This window comes from Macrobrachium nipponense, chromosome 24 (assembly GCF_015104395.2).
Source record: "Macrobrachium nipponense isolate FS-2020 chromosome 24, ASM1510439v2, whole genome shotgun sequence".
Classification (NCBI taxonomy): domain Eukaryota; kingdom Metazoa; phylum Arthropoda; class Malacostraca; order Decapoda; family Palaemonidae; genus Macrobrachium; species Macrobrachium nipponense.
Genome location: NC_061091.1, coordinates 65,023,135 through 65,041,463, shown reverse-complemented (window position 1 = coordinate 65,041,463; position 18,329 = coordinate 65,023,135). Strand labels below are relative to the sequence as shown.

General features: G+C 34.9%; 1 protein-coding gene across 6 annotated transcripts in view; it reads left to right on the top strand.

Moving 5' to 3' along the window:
* LOC135205701 (adult enhancer factor 1-like) overlaps positions 1-18,329 on the top strand; it is a 271,537-nt gene that overhangs the window by 248,063 nt on the left and 5,145 nt on the right. Inside the window, exons 6-7 of one of the 6 annotated variants that reach the window (XR_010312578.1) lie at positions 6,543-8,907; positions 16,919-17,024. Coding sequence is in view for 3 of the 6 variants with exons in the window: in XM_064236680.1 (XP_064092750.1) it covers positions 6,543-6,878 (336 nt within the window). In the remaining 3 variants the exon portion in view is untranslated. Of the gene's footprint in view, positions 1-237; positions 3,106-6,542; positions 9,547-16,918; positions 17,318-18,329 lie in introns of those variants that run through there. The other 5 variants (XR_010312577.1, XM_064236677.1, XM_064236680.1 and 2 more) reach the window with 5 other exon arrangements.

The following is an 18,329-nucleotide window of genomic DNA, read 5'->3' as shown; positions in this document are numbered from 1 at the left end:
CACATTTACTGTCAAGCATGAACTAGATGAGGGCATTTGACTGTATGTGTCATGGGCCCTTCCTGTAAAAAGTCTCAGGACCATTTGGAAAATTTAAGTTATCTGCAGGACATAGTAGTCAAAGAGTAAAACTGACGTGTAGGCCTTAATTTTATTTCTTTATAAGTAACTAAATTACATAAGGTAAATTACTACTCTTGTTGTCTCCTCACTTAAAGCATTTTTTCTCTCCTGCAGATGTACCTTGAAGGAGAAGGAACTGAAGGCTACAAGATTTATCGCTGTTATCAGTGTTCATATGTCACACCAAACAAGGCCCACCTAGAGCAGCACCGATTAGTACACACTGGTGAAAGGCCTCATAAGTGCCCCTACTGTGTGGCTGCTTTCTCTCTCAAGGGAAACTTGAATGCTCATATACGAAGGCACACTGGCGAGAAGCCCTTTGCATGTCCAAAATGTCCCTACAGGGCATCTCGAAAGTCATCTCTCAGATTTCACTTTGCCAATCACCATGAAGAACAGAATGCCAACGTGAACTGAAGATATGATAGACCAGCGATGCAACTTGAGAAATGCTAAGGTTTTCCTTTTGTTTTTGAAGGCCATCACTTACCTCAATGACTGTGCATTAAACTGTTGGTTACATTTGTACCCTGTTGACTGCTGTTGTAAGTTCTACTGGTTAATAAAGTTGATGTGTAACACATGAGATAAGGATTCATTTAAGAAGATACTTAGCAAGAGCTGAAGATAAAACCATCCAAAAATATTCAGAGAAGTAAGCTTATTTCCAAAGAAGATATAGAGAACATATACAGTTAGAACAATCTTGTTAAATAGTGTTTGATATTTATATGTTAAATGTGATATACTTGAAAACCAGTCACAACTGTGTGCAAGATAAGTGCAATAAGTTATGGAAGTCATTGAATTGTCAACGAAGTAGAAAGTTATATTTTGGATTCAACTGGTCCTTTGCCATCATCAGGCCCTTCCTTAATCAGCTGCAACCCACAGATTTTCAAAGAAAGATGTAATTTTATTCAGTGTTTTTTTCTTGTCCCATGAATTTAGTGTGAGGAGTATTTTAAAATTGAAACTTATTTGTTAACTTTTGTAATTCATTTAAAAATTAAAACTTATTTGTTAACTTATGTAATTCATGAAAGAAGTATACACTAATGTTGTGCAGCGCTCAGTTACAGTATAGCAATTTGTGTATCTGAGAAAAAATACCTTGAAAAGGAGATAGAAAATAAGAAATGACTGAGTCTTTGGATATGGAATCTATGAATATCAGGGATGAATTACACAGATACATATACCAATGTGGCAATTTGTATTTCTTCTGACTTTTAGGCTACCTTTGAATTACTATAGACAATGATTTCCTTGTTTTACTGGATCCATGCCAGTTTTATACACAGTAAAAATTATCATTAGTGCTCAAATAATTTTTTCATAAAATCTGATGTCTTTTGTGGAATACATGACAAAATATTTGATCTTCTGACATACTCCTGGATTAGGTTAGGTTTGGCGTGTATAAGCTGGTTGAGTTTTGTGATATCCTTTCGTTAGTTCATGATGAAGAAATTGTCTTAACATTTTACTGTTAGTGTAATTATTCTTGTAAGCCAAAGAGAAGTTAAGCTCATCTTTTGGTCACTCACCCTTTGAGTTGAATTTTTACAAGAAGCGTACAAGTAACAAAGCTGATGTGGTTGGTTGCTTAAATTTGATTTAAGTTTTGATGCTAGATGGTTGTCTTCCAAGCTAACATAGTGAATGGACCCTTAGGAAAGTTGTAGATATTTGTGTATTGCAGACTGTTAATATTGTAAATTTTTTAATAACATAGGGATGTGAAGCCACACTATTTACTGTAAATAGTAGCAAATGTACTCAGTGCAGAATCATATTTCCAGTAGCTTTCACTTCCATTATTACAATACAGATGAGATAGTAATATGAGATTAAATATTTTATATAACTGATTTTGGGAGTCCTAGATTATAATGAAAGGAGTCGCTGTACTACATTCTCTGTGAAGAATGTTGACACGAAATATTACTACCTTGTTCCAAATCTTCCACCTTCATTTCAAATGAATTCTAACTAGTCAGTGTATAGGTTTCCTCCAACATAGCCTGTTGTTATTGAATTCCTTTTTCTGGTCAACATAAATAAAGCATTATATCGGAGCATGACTGTTAAGAGTTTGAGCAGTTGATGAAATGATCCTCCAAATTATGAATATTACTAAGTTTTGAAGTTTCTATACCTTTTCCATAGGGTTCTATGTTTGTGCTGTACTAGTAACTATTCTCTCCAATATAAAATAATTAAAAATATATATAATTTTCATGTCATGAAGCACAAAAGATTGTTTCTTAAAATAAAGAAACTTGGAATATTTTAGACATGCACAAAAAAGAATTTATTTTTGCTGTTGTTATTTTATATCTAAATATTCAATTATTTTTGCTTTTTGCCTTGAAAGTATATTCTTTGATGGATATTTGTCAATTTATAATATTTATAGGTTAGAGATGTACTAAGCCTACAATATAGTATATGTGTCAGAAATGATAATTGACAATATAGTAATTGGGGGTAAGTTTGAAATACCTTTTGTGGCAAATTTGATTTTAATTTGTTTAAATTTTGAATGAATTCATTCTGTGTTATTTGTAATTTGCTTATTTCATCTTTGTATATTCAGTACCAAAGGTAGTAATTCAGAGTCATTATGTTAAAAATGAACTTGATGTGGTATTTAAAAGATTTTTTTTTTCCAACTGAACAAACTCTCTTCAAAATGCAGTAGTACCAGCAGAATTATGTGACTATTCATATTGTGATTAGAGCTCTCTCTTTGAACTGTGTGAGTGAAGGATACACCCTGTAGTTTGACCTCATCCATGTGTGGCAAAGAGAAGTTCGGTGTCAAATAGTCAATAGAACTGCTTTAATTACGTATTATTTTCTATTTTTATCTTGTACAATGCACGAGTTGCTTTGCCTTTTCCCCAAAGTGAATGATAGAAAAGGAGGTAAAATCCTCATTGTATTAAGGTGTAAATAAAATGTTTGATTTTTCCCTGTTGTTATCACTTACCGTATGATAAATTTAAAGTTGTGAAGAACTTGGGGTACATCATTGCACCAGGAGCTGGAAATCAGTTACAGTAGATATGGGGAAACATCTTTGGGCTTGTTTCCCAAAAATGTGTTATTTTCAGTTTTTTGACTGATTCTGTGCCATCCACATTAAGGAAATAATTATATATATATATATATATATATATATATATATATATATATACACCACACCATATATACACATATATATATATACACGCACAATAATATATACATTATATAATAATAGATATATAAGATAAGATATTATATATATATAGATATAAGAGATAGAATAGAGATATATAATTATATATTTATATTTATATTATATATATAATATATATAATAATTAATAGATATGAAATATATATTATATATTAGAGAGATATAGATATATATACAAAATACAAATATATACATTATATTATCTATATATATATAAGATATATAGAGTATATATACACAACGAGAGATAGATAGATAGACACACACACATATAACACCCATATATGTATACACGCACAAATATATATACCATTATATATATATATATATATATATATATATATATATATATATATATATATATATATATATATATATATATATATATATATATATATATAAAATATATATATATATATATATCTATAAATATATACATATATCATATATAATATATATATATATATATATATGATATATATTTATATATATATATATATATCTATATATATATAGAAGACTAGTAAGGAGGCTCAAGCCCTACAGATATCACAAGGTGGAGAGGTAAAGGCATGTCTCAGCGTAGTACATAATTTATTGCCGACGTTTCACATCACTTCGATGCATTTTCAAGGCTGGGAATGATAAAAAAATATAAACATACAAGACTCGTCACTGATAAAACACCGTATAATATTTAAAATTTAAAATTGAACACTAAAACATTTAAAATGTAAAAATTATTGTACAACAACACTAGGTTGGAGAGACAACCTACCAGAGTAAAAAATAGAAGGTGACTGAAGGACAGAGTGGGGAGAAAAAAAAATAATAAAGTAAAAAAAACACCCACACACAAAACTATGTAAACAAACAAGTGGTTAGGCTATGAACAGCTGAACTGACGAGGACTGGGCATTTAAAGTCGGTACATTAGTTTTGATTAAAATTGATTCCAGTGTTAAAAGCTCGTCATCTTTATTGGCTGATCCAATAATTTTAAAAATCATCGATGTCCAAGCGGGAGCGACAGGTAATAGAGTGGTTCCGGATGCTGGATAGCTCAGGATTGGATAATTTGCATCCTGTTCGGAAACTGACTCCTTTGTGGGCGCAGAAACGAACAGGATGCAAATTATCCAATCCTGAGCTATCCAGCATCCGGAACCACTCTATTACCTGTCGCTCCCGCTTGGACATCGATGATTTTAAAATTATTGGATCAGCCAATAAAGATGACGAGCTTTTAACACTGGAATCAATTTTAATCAAAACTAATGTACCGACTTTAAATGCCCAGTCCTCGTCAGTTCAGCTGTTCATAGCCTAACCACTTGTTTGTTTACATAGTTTTGTGTGTGGGTGTTTTTTTTTACTTTATTATTTTTTTTTCTCCCCACTCTGTCCTTCAGTCACCTTCTATTTTTTACTCTGGTAGGTTGTCTCTCCAACCTAGTGTTGTTGTACAATAATTTTTACATTTTAAATGTTTTAGTGTTCAATTTTAAATTTTAAATATTATACGGTGTTTTATCAGTGACGAGTCTTGTATGTTTATATTTTTTTTATCATTCCCAGCCTTGAAAATGCATCGAAGTGATGTGAAACGTCGGCAATAAATTATGTACTACGCTGAGACATGCCTTTACCTCTCCACCTTGTGATTATATAGATATATATATATTATATATATAGATTTATATAGTATATCTATATATATATATATATATATATATATATATATATATATGTACAATGTACAGGCACTCCCTGGGTATTTGCGGGCTCAGTTGTCAGGGAATCAGTTTACAGCTCTTGTCTAGCAATGAAAATCAGTGTTTTTCAACATCAATGTGCACAGAGTTCTGTTTATCGGCGCCAATAATCAGGTATTGGTGACAATATATACCTAACAGAGGTGCCGATAACCAAATTTTCGGTTATCATCACACTGTTGGAACAGAACCCCTACCCATAACTGCAGACTGCCTGTAATATATATATAATATATATATATATATATATATATATATAATATATATATATATATATAATATATTATATATATATATATCTATATATATATTATAATTATATATATATATATATAATATATAAAATTGTGATTATTTGAGGTGCAATTGCATGACAGAAAATTTGATTATGTACAGGCATACAAAATATGGATGAAGTATCTAAAATGAAATGAAAGTGAAAGAAAAGAAGGGGTGAGCTATAAGCTATGAAAATAGAGGCATGAATATCAGCAAGAACTTGAGGTATAATAAGCTGTTCGATAGGGAAGTAAATGCAAAGTCAGTAGTTCAGTGCTTGTTGAGTTTTATTATGTAAAGACATTGAAATAAAATTTCTGCTGACATAAAAACAAGTTTAAAAAATGGCTATTGCCAGATTATAGCATCAAGTCTTAACCTGTGAAACTGTCAGTTTACTGTAGGTCTAATCAACTACATACACAATCAATTTCAGATCACCTGTAGGGGCACACCATACATTATACAATGCTACATTTTAGCTGAACCATTTCGAGATGCGGTCATATACAGATCAGTGCTCACTGTTCCTGGTCAAAGTTGCCCTGTTTCGGAACTTCAAGTTGAATCCTAAAGCCCGATTTCCGTTTGAAAGTTTGTCATTGTTTTAACAGTTATTTGATGTTTTTTTTATCCAATTTGGTTAATGCATATTACACACTTCAGTCCTATGATTGGTCCAGTTTATGTTAACCACAGTCTTACTGTCTTGCAGTTTTCCATAACATTCTTGTCTGCTTTGTGTATCTTAGTAGTACATGTGCATTTAATGTTTTTAACTACAAAGAACATAGTATATTGCCTCAGACTTGACAAGTGACTAAGAGGAGTCATGCCCTGATATATACCACCAAATGGTTGCATTAAACAGTCGAAATCAGTAGAAATTACGTGGTCGTGAATAGAACAGAAGGGCGTTTTTTCTTAATGGATGAGTCTCTATTTCCACTACAGCCGGAGTGCTCACGGTAAGTGTGAATATTTTGCTTAGAGGCTTTGTCTACATCTGAAATGCTGTGTGTTAGTTGTAGATTAGGGAATAGATTTTAGATTAGAGAATAGTCTCCCCTAGAAAGGCCTGTCAGCTAACTCGTTTTCTCTGTTTGTTCGCAGGAAAAATCACCGCCTCTCCAGGAAGTCGGGAAGCGCTCCAATACACCAGACCGAATGACATATTCTTGCTCCAGCTGTTCCTTCTTCACCTACTACAAGAGTCTCCTGAAGAGCCACCACATGGTTCACACGAAGGAGAAGCCCCACAAGTGCCCCTACTGTCCAGCAGCCTTTGCCCAGAAGGGGAACCTAAAGACCCACATTCGAAGACACACTGGAGAGAAGCCTTACGCGTGCTCGGAGTGTCCCTACAGAGCAACTCACAAGTGTTCACTCAAGATCCACATGGTTAATCGTCACAAGAAGGAACTGGACGCTAAGAAATACCAGTTGTAGATGTTTTGATTCTTTTGTGTAAACGGGGCTTTATTGATTCTCTAATCCATGTTTCATGTTAGACCTACTTCGTTGATGATTTTTTGCCTTTGTGGGCAGATTCTTTCAATAAAATATACAGGTGTCAGAAACTAAGCAATAGAGCACATGACCCATTACAGAGACCTTCCTACAGTGCATCGTTATTCCCATAAATCGAGATATGTAGTATTAATTTCATTATCTCTATGTTTTTTTTTGGTGTTCTAAACTTCCTTTATGTATCTTATGTGTTCTAGAAGTGTTTTTCTTATCAAATTATATTTGGTTTGTTTTTATGTTCTTGAAATATGATTGTAAAGGGGGGGGAGAAGGTTTGTATTTCGTTAGTGAATGTTAGACATCGGGTGTTTAGATCAAATAGCAATTGTTTCTTTAATGATGCTTCCCGAAAGAAGTTTAGTTAAACCGAATTTTGGCGGTAAATAATTGTGAATAAAAGCACACATGGAAAATAATTAAAGTACTTGAAGTTTAAATTTTGAAAATAAAGAAAAGTATCATAGATTTGGCAAGAATTCCTGGGAACAAATTATAATCCTTTGTGGGACAGAAACCAAATCATTTATTTCCAGACCATTCTTCGTCTTCTGCGTTTGAAGAACAGGAAACTGAGGTATTAGACATTATGCAAAAGGTATTTTCAGGTCACTTGAACCATGAGTCTTTAGTTTCTTAACACAAGTTGTTTGTGTTATTGCACAAGCTTCATATGTTGATATTCCTCAGCACCCAGGAAAGAGGAAGAAAGAGATCCATAATTGGCGGATAAGGTCTGTTATGTTGGTTTTCCTGTATTTTTATAATAATACCAATTGACATGGTAGTTCACGGCAGTTGATGCAATCAATAGCAATATGTATCAAGTAATAGAAGAGCTGAAGGCATGAAAAATCATATTCTTTACAAGGAAGAGAATTTGTAATTGTTTCATTATGCCATGTCATGAGCTTTGGTAATGATTATAGGCACAGATTCTCTCTCAAATTGCCAATGTGTTAGTAACGCATATCCTTGGAAAATATGAAAAAAGTTAAATTTGAACTTGGGAAATAAGCCTAAAAACAAACCTCTATGTGAGAACTTGTCGATGTAATATTTTTGTAGAACTGATTGCATGACAGAGAGAGATGTGGAATTCAAATGAACTGCTTTCTTTATAAAGCTTCCATTTAAAAGTAAAGCTCCACACCTTTAAAAGAAATTATATATATACTTTAACATTAACCTTAAAGCCACTTTCAAAATGTTAGGACACGGTCGGTAATCCAAAAGCAACAAAATATTATAGCTGGTTAAGTAAACTACTCAGCAACTCAAACTAAACAGATGAAGGAGGCACTGCGCATCTCATGACGTAAGACGCTTCTCTTGAGAATGGTACCAATTTTTTCACTTTAAAACCACTGTAGCAAGGGGGGTAGATTTTCATTTGGAGAATATATGAATTCATTCATGTGTGTTGGTTCAGAGGAAGCTGCCATCATACAAAAGCAACAACAGCTGAGATGTTTTTTTTTTTTCTAGCTAAATATTATGCACGTGTTCTCGTGTCTTCTGATTAGAAGATCGAGATTGCTAATCTTTTCATTTTTCAAATGTTACGAGCACAGTTTACAACTTGGATTATTTAAATGGTATATTGAAATATACTGGAAAACCGATGCCACTTGAGCATGTAAATACTTTTCAAGTTACCGAGATTTGAGCTAAGTAAGACACTGTTTTGTGATACACTACCGCTTTTTCAAAACGTTAAACTGGGCTTTTCTCCATGACTGGTTCACAATGACACACGAAACCCACTCCATCATAAGATTTATTAACTGAAACATTGTTGTAGTCAATTATTCGTGATAACCATCACCAAAAATCAGTGTTGTTCAGTCGAGGGGCAGGCTGAGTGCTGCGCTGAACATGCGCAGAACATCTAGTGATTTTAGGAAGGAAATCATACCTGTATGTACTGCCTCTCGATATCTAACTTAAGGTATTTCCCACGAACTTTTAGCAATTGCAAATGAACACTGATTTTTTAAGCGAATAAGTGCAAATGTGTCATCGTATGCGTCATAATGTTTTTAAAGGGTAGTGGTCGTTGAGAAAATGTCAGTGAAGTATTGGGAAAGAGAGTTTGCTGTAGCTACTAAGCCGGAAAAGGTAGAAATGGTTTGGCTTTTCCAGTAAGGCTGGACACACGTACTAAAGTACGTACAAACAATGCGTGATACGACTTCCAGCTTACTCGGGACACATGCAAGATTGTAAGCATTATACGTATTCCTAACTTAGTGTGAAGTGGTCTTCGTAATTAACACTCACACTTAGTACTACTCAGACTAACAACAAGGATCAAATACAAAGGGCAAAAATTAAACACGTTCAAATATTCTCAGTTATGAGTGGAAACATAAAATAATTGAACAGAAACATGCCTCTAAATTCAGTACACCAAATAAATTAAAACATGCTAAAATCTATGGTCAAGTAGAGTCTCGTTTCACCAATGAAAATTAAAATAATTACTATGCTATATTTTATCTTAAATAATTTTTCGGTACTGTTTAACGTGCACATTATTTTTTAAATTTTCATTCTGATAAATAAAAAATAACCTGTCCTAAATCTCCTGTATCTTTAGCTCAACGTGAAACACCTTTTTAGGTTCTCCATAGACCTTTCCTACCCTCCCTCCCCCAACAAGGATAACAAAGTATTATGTAAGGCTTACTCCCCGAGTAACCGAAAAATCTCGGACTGGTGATACTAGTTCCAGTGCCAAAAGTTTCGAACGAAACAGACTCCTTTTGTGAAATGGGAAAAGGGATGTTCTTTGGATAGAAGGAAACCACCACCACCAAATTTCAAGGCTTGTGAGGCCCACATCCTCTAGTGATGTTGTCTATCTTAATTGCAGATAGTGCTTACAATCACTCCAGTTCCATTGAGGACTGGCAGGAGATCAAAGATTATATCTTAACTCGACTTCTCTCAGTCAGTCTGGAGACCAAAGCATCACATCTACTTCCTTAAAAAATAAAATAGAATAAATTTAAAAAATCCTGCAGAACAATGAAATAGGTCTAGAGGAATTTCAGTTTGATGGGTGTATTGGACTACATCATTTAGATACTATGAGGTGAACTGCGGCCATCATTGTTGAACGATGTGGTGAAGAGGATGACCAATGAGTTGGTGATATAAATAAGTATGACCATTTAAGCAGAATGAGTTTTCGAAGAGTTTTTGACAGGAAGAAGGAAAAGTTTCTTGGGTGCTAGCATTTTCCATTCGGGAATTCATACAGACCTATGAGTCTTCGAAGAACTGCTTGAAGAGAGTAATAAAACATACGGTTTTCTTTCTTTAATCTCATTCAATATTTCCATCTTTTGTATTTACGGCCTCTTCGTCTGTGCATTGAGTCTCCAGCCACTCCATTAATTGATAGGCCTCCATCCTCCTTCTCTTGTCACCAGATCTGGCAACTCTTCATGAAGGTGGCAAATAAACAGCCTCTTCAAGTGATTCAGTACAGAATGCCTTTGTAATTTTGGTAACCAATTTTGCTTTCTAGAAATACTTTTTTTCTGTCTATTTGTTTATTGTCTGATATTTTATTTGACGTTGGCTACTTTGGCGGGTAGCTTACGAACATCCAAGACATAGGCCTATGCTTTCTGTTCATTCCAATTTTTGTACTCCATGATGGAAGAAAAACTCGGTTTCTTGAAAAAAAACTCTCATTAGTATGAACATATGCCATTGTGTCTTTAAAGACTTATATCATCAGGAAAATTATCGCAACACATTTTATAACATAAGTTAGACTATTCTTCGGTAGAGTAATATGTATATATAACTTGAGTGTTAAGAGATTTCTGCAATGTAAAACATTAGTCTAGTCAAGAATATGATTGTGTAGCTACTTTAGCAAGTGTGGCCATGTTTTCGTAGCTGTAGTCATGTAATGGTAGATGGGACATATTTCAAACTAATGCTTAGACCGTAGGCTACAATGAATTATAAGAATTATCTTTATATATATATATATATATATATATATATATATATATATATATATATATATATATATATATATATATATGTGTGTGTGTGTGTGTGTGTGTGTGTGTGTGTGTGTGTGTGTGTGTGTATAGAACAACAGAACGAGAGGTTACGTTCATTGTGACCAGTTTATTTGTATGATGTTAGTCTGTAGTTTTTAAACATTATAAGATTCAGCATTCTATAAGGATATCACGAGGTCATATCCGGTGTAAGATGTTTCGTGTCATTACACTTTTATCATAAGCCTTCCCATTGTCAGGTACCGTAAGCCTATAAAAGTGCTTCGTGTGGATTTACAGGTATAGTCGCTGTTTAGTGTAGGCCTACGTGTGTGTTTAGTATATGCTCGTCACCTAAGAGGACTTTTATTGCCTCGTATAGGAAACATTTGTGTATCTAGAAACTACAATGTATCCATACAGTCTTACTGTTTAGTATAAGAAACTAACTGGCAGAGGAAATTATACGCAACATGTTTATCTTTTTATTATTTTTGGGTACCTAATCATTATTATTACCAAACATGGATCTATATTTTCCATGCATTTATCTTTGTTTATGAATATGTCAACAAGGGTATGTAACAGAACCTTTTTATGCATTTAATCGCTTATTATGTTATACCTAGACGTATGTTACGAGCACGCTCCTATGAACAATGTTTAAAGTAATTTTTTTTGTTATTCAAGGCTTGAATAGGTAGCAGTCCGAGCCTAATGTAATAAATACATTTATTAAATTTACAAGATCTGTAAATATAAACCCATGACCTGAGGTCATGGCATTAGGAGGTCCTACGTGACCAAAGCAGAGCTAGATCAGGCTACTGCAGACAGCGCATAGCGTAATCTAGGTCTGCTTTGGTCACGTAGGACCCTCCTAATGCCATGACCTCAGGTCATGGGTTTATATTTACAGATCTTGTAAATTTAATAAATGTATTTATTACATTAGGCTCGGACTGCTACCTATTCAAGCCTTGAATAACAAAAAAAATTACTTTAAACATTGTTCATAGGAGCGTGCTCGTAACATACGTCTAGGTATAACATAATAAGTGATTAAATGCATAAAAAGGTTCTGTTACATACCCTTGTTGACATATTCATAAACAAAGATAAATGCATGGAAAATATAGATCCATGTTTGGTAATAATAATGATTAGGTACCCAAAAATAATAAAAAGGTAAAAATCAAAAGATTAACATGTATACATGATTAATATGATAATAGGTAACCTGATTAAGAATAATGGTTACTAAATAATGATTATAGCATGATCATGGATAATTGTTAAAGAGTACTTGTCACTCTTTGTAAATAGATAAATATAATTGTGCAATGGTATAATTGTGTAACTATGGAAATCTGCAGAAATGCAATATATAGGGCTGATATATTTTATTAGGTGCCCGAAAAATACCTTTAGGAATATATTAATGTATAATATTGGGCTATAATGTTTATTAGGTGCCCTGGAGATACTTTAACTGTTCAAATGCAAAGGCGTGAGTCTTTCTTGTCCTACATTTTTGCCAGCATACGGACCGCTTTTCACACACAACACAATCCCATACACTGCCTTCAGCACAGCCAGGGGACATTATGAATTTTTGCGTATGCCTTTTGGTTTACGTTGTGCTCCTATAACTTTTACTCGTATGATAAACATCGTGTTTGGAGACTTGTTAGGAGATATCCTACATGCCTACATGGACGACCTAGTAATCTTTTCCAACACATTAGTCGTAAGGAGAACACAAAAAGTCTATCGCCAAGCGATGAGACTTACACATGTATCTGAATCTCACTGAAATTGATAGTTTTTATGAGCAGAAAGTATCGAATTTCGTATCCTAAAATACTATTTTTTGTTTTTTCAATTATCGTTTATTGTTTTTACTATATCGAATGTGTCAGGCAGTTAAGACACCCACGGAATGTATTACAACCTGCTGACAAAATGTTACAAGAAGCGTTAGGCCATGAGTAGTACTACACGAGCCACGTGGCGTCGGTGTGTGGCGGAGATGAGGCAATTCCCACAGGTTTCCATTGTTTATAATCAGAGCCATATTATAAGCTAGAGCACATGAGCATATGTGGCAAGCGATTGTGGCGAGCTGTCTGTCGCTGATCCCCGCCACAGCTTTTAGAGATAATGGAAACCTGTGAGAAGCCACGTCCCCCGCCACACACCGACGCCACAGAGTGGCTCGTGCCGTACTCCTTGGTCTAATGTTCACGGCTCTGAGTATAAAGAGTCATTAGCAATATAAATTCGCTTTGTTTATGAGCATAAGACTGTAGTACTGTAATGTGAATATTATCCATATTGAATGACTTAGAGTTTAAAGGAGATTTATATTGATTCTAATAGATGTATATTAGGCCTATTCGCTCTTAGTGGTACTTTCTGTGTTGCTATTATAGTAGATCATGTGAAAAAAAAACCTCTGATGTTCTTGTCTTTTCAAATAAATGCCGTAAGAGTAAGTCTAGTTGATTATTTAAAACCAAAGTACTAAAGACTCTTTGTGTGTGAAATCTATTACGTAAACAAAAGGATCGTCACAAAACTTTTTTACTTATCAAAAGAAAGCTCACTTGCCAGAACTTATCAAATTTAAAAAAAAAATGAAATTAGTATTTTATTTCTCTAATGAACTATATATATATATATATATATATATAATATATATATATATATATATATATATATATAATAAAAGGAGCCCATAAAAACACCAAAATGTAGAGAGAAAAAGTACTATATTTCAGAGACTGCTGCTCTCTCTTCAGGTATATGAATGAGAAAAGTTTACAGAAAAGGTGGTATTTATACCAAGAGATCCGTCCACAAGTAAGCCAATTTAGGTCACCCCCGCTGATAATCTTCCTTTAATCTTCTTAAGCGTTGGTTGAATGAACACTGCGTTGACGACATCTGAGATCCAAGCCCCTTTTGAGATGTTCATTACCTGCTTCTCTTTTATTAAGGCCGATTCCATCATTTGACTCTTGTACCGGCAGTTGCTGCTATAAATTACACGTGACATATTCCAGTTTATTCTATGGTTATGTTCATTTATATGGTTGAAAATAGCCGAGTTCTGTTGTCCATACCTAACTGACCGTTTGTGTTGTATTAATCTCTGGGGAAGTGATTTACCTGTAAATCCGATGTAAGATTGGTCACAGTCCTGGCATGGGATCTCATATACCCCAGAGTCTTTTGGAGATGTCTTTTGTTGGACGTTAATCAGGGATTTGGCTAAGGTATTTGGGTAGGTAAATGCAAAAGGGTTGGATTTCCCAAGGGTGTGAGTTACTCTCTTAATCGTCTCCAGGTGGGGAATTTTTATTTTATTGTTGGGTGTGTCTCTGGTCTTGTCTTTAGGGGGTCGGTAGAAAATTACGTCTGCTTTTTGAATTGCTTTCTCAATTATATGGTCAGGATACTTTAAAGATGAAAGTTGCTTGCGAATTAGTTCAAATTCTTTTCCAGGAAATCTGGGGAACAAATTCGTAAGGCTCTTAAGAATAGGTTGCTAGCTACACCTATCTTGATAGTACTGTCGTGATAGCCAAAGTAGTGAATATATGAAAGTGAGAACGTTGGTTTCCTGTATATGGTAAATTTGTATTCTGTCGTGTCTCTGATTATTAAAACATCAAGAAAAGGAATTTTGTTGTTTGTTTCCCATTCAACTTTAAATTTGATGCTGGGCACTAATGCGTTTAATTTTGAGAGGAATTCATTAAAATTACCCCACTTATTATCCCAAAATGTTAGTATGTCATCCACGTATCTCATCCACAGCATGTGTTTTTGGGTTTTATTGCATTTATTACTGTAGTTTCAAAGTATTCCATGTACAGATTGGCTAAAATAGGACTTAAAGGACTACCCATACTACACACGAATTTTTGCTTGTAGAATGATTCCCCGAATGAAAATACGTTATTAGATGCACATAATTCAACTAACTTTATTATTTGTCAAGCGCCAAAGGGAAATGATCTGAATAGGGGGATAATTTTTCCCTTAAAAACTGAAGAACGTCCTGTACTGGTACTTTTGTGAATAGGGAGTCTACTTTAATGAATTCCTCTCAAAATTAAACGCATGAGTGCCCAGCATCAAATTTCAAGTTGAATGGGAAACAAACAACAAAATTCCTTTTCTTGATGTTTTAATAATCAGAGACACGACAGAATACAAATTTACCATATACAGAAAACCAACGTTCTCACTTTCATATATTCACTACTTTAGCTATCACGACAGTACTATCTATAAGATAGGTGTAGCTAGCAACCTATTCTTAAGAGCCTTACGAATTTGTTCCCCAGATTTCCTGGAAAAAGAATTTGAACTAATTCGCAAGCAACTTTCATCTTTAAAGTATCCTGACCATATAATTGAGAAAGCAATTCAAAAAGCAAACGTAATTTTCCACCGACCCCCTAAAGACAAGACCAGAGACACACCCAACAATAAAATAAAAATTCCCCACCTGGAGACGATTAAGAGAGTAACTCACACCCTTGGGAAATCCAACCCTTTTGCATTTACCTACCCAAATACCTTAGCCAAATCCCTGATTAACGTCCAACAAAAGACATCTCCCAAAGACTCTGGGGTATATGAGATCCCATGCCAGGACTGTGACCAATCTTACATCGGATTTACAGGTAAATCACTTCCCCAGAGATTAATACAACACGAACGGTCAGTTAGGTATGGACAACAGAACTCGGCTATTTTCAACCATATAAATGAACATAACCATAGAATAAACTGGAATATGTCACGTGTAATTTATAGCAGCAACTGCCGGTACAAGAGTCAAATGATGGAATCGGCCTTAATAAAAGAGAAGCAGGTAATGAACATCTCAAAAGGGGCTTGGATCTCAGATGTCGTCGACGCAGTGTTCATTCAACCAACGCTTAAGAAGATTAAAGGAAGATTATCAGCGGGGGTGACCTAAATTGGCTTACTTGTGGACGGATCTCTTGGTATAAATACCACCTTTTCTGTAAACTTTTCTCATTCATATACCTGAAGAGAGAGACAGCAGTCTCTGAAATATAGTACTTTTCTCTCTACATTTTGGTGTTTTTATGGGCTCCTTTTATTAGATGGAATTCTGTTGTTACAGAACATTTTTACCAGTCATATATATATATATATATATATATATATATATATATATATATACACTCTCTTAATATACTAATCAATGTTATTTACGGATTATTTCCGGTAGTTGGTTATTTGTGCGTGCGTGTGTCCGTGTTTGCGCGCGCTCGCTCTTTTGAAACCATCTCCAAGGCAGAAAGTAGTTTTTATTTATGTTCATATCTTGTATAGATTTTTTTTTACTACATCTTAAAATCTGCTATTTTTATTGCAAGAATAGCCAGAGCACTTTGTAACTCACTCTCTCGTCCACTTCACATTTACGGAAATATGAAATATGGTTTGGTATCGTGTGTGTGTGTGTGAGAGAGAGAGAGAGAGAGAGAGAGAGAGAGAGAGAGGAGAGAGACGAGAGAGAGAGAGAGAGAGAGAGAGAGAGAGAGGAAAGCACTGATAAATGGACAGAAAGTGAGGGTAACATACTGTAGTACCGAGATCCCGTTTCAAAAACATTTTCCCTTTTGCTGAGAAATCCACAATATCGTGATAAACTGTAACAAAAAAACCACCAAGCATATAAATATATCGTATTGTATACAAAAGATCAAAACAAAAGACGGTTCGAACACCCGGACGGTGTTCCTCGTCAGTGTTCACGCTGGAATACAAAGCCACAGAAGGCAGATTTCCTTAGAAGAGTTTTGCTTTTTGTTTGGTATTTTCTTTTTATAGCGTACTTAGGCGCCCAATAACCTTCTTCTCCCTTTCGTTTCTTTGCAGATCAAGAAGGAATTCCCGCGGGAGGCGTCGACGACGCCGCCGCCGCCATCGGATCCCACGGTAAAGAATCTCACGTTAAAGGGCTATCAGTGTTTTGCCTGTTCGTACACCACTGTCCTAAGGACCGACCTTTTCAAGCACCACCTGGTGCACACGCGGGAACGCCCGCACAAGTGCCCCTTCTGCCCGGCCGCTTTCTCGCAGAAGGGCAACTTGAAGACCCACATTCGTAGGCACACGGGGGAAAAGCCCTTTGCTTGCGCCAGGTGTCCTTACAGGGCCACTCACAAGCGCTCGCTGGAAATCCACACGATTAACCACCACAGGGAGGAAAGCTAGGGCCTTATAGAGCCAAGCCCCCTCACCCCCTCCCCCCCACCAAGGCGTTTTTGTTTTTAGGTAAGTCGAGGGTGTCATAACCTTCTTTACCTTTGTCAATGAACAGATTAAAAGCTTCGTGGATTCCGTCTCGTCTGGTGTAGACGTAAAGGGCACCCATTTAGAATCGGAGTAATGCAACGGCTTCATATGGGCGTTTGCAAGGCTTTCACGGGCGGTAACAGAGCTTCGAATCGATCTAAATCTAACTTTAAAATTTAGGATTAAAATATAACGTCAGATTGAAAAAAAAAGAAAGATGAAAATGAAACGGTTAATCTTAAAACGATTCTGTAACTTCAGGGACGTAGATTTATAGTTTGAAATGGGAAATAAACTTGACTCGTTGAGGGAAAAGATTGAGCTGTTTGGGATCTAAATCAAACCTTAAAATTTAGGATTAAAATATAACGTCAGAAAAAAATAATAAGATAGATGAAAATTAAACAATCTTAAAACGAAACTTAACTTCAGGGACGTAGGTTTTTATTTTGAAATGGAAAATAAACTAACTCGATAGCTTTGCGAAATATCGCATGCCTGGGGAACTTCAAGGCAAAAAGATGGATATGTCTGAATATGAATGAAAGAAATAAGTGGGATTTATTGATAAAATTGTCGAATAACTATTCAGTTAGGAAACGAGATCTCTTAGGATTCTGGGAGAGTAGTACCACCATTCAGTGTTGTTGCATATTGCACTCGGGTGACCAAACTTTGAAATGCATTTAACGAGAAATCAAACCAACGTTGATTTAAAAAAAAAACTATTATAAAAAAGTATTATTAGGATTAATAGCGGTAATAGTAGCAGAGCATAAAGTTCACAGGCCATTAACCACATCTTTACCTATACTCTGTTTTTTTCCATCTGTCCATCCGCCTGTGGTGGTCGCGCATGGTAACGCTGCGTCCCGGGCTTTAAATAGTTACGCTATGTGTAAGTTTTAGGTAAATAAAAGGACATCTTGATGTACATTTGCACCTGAGAAGTGTTTTAATAATTTACTGTATGAGAATTACACAGTTAATA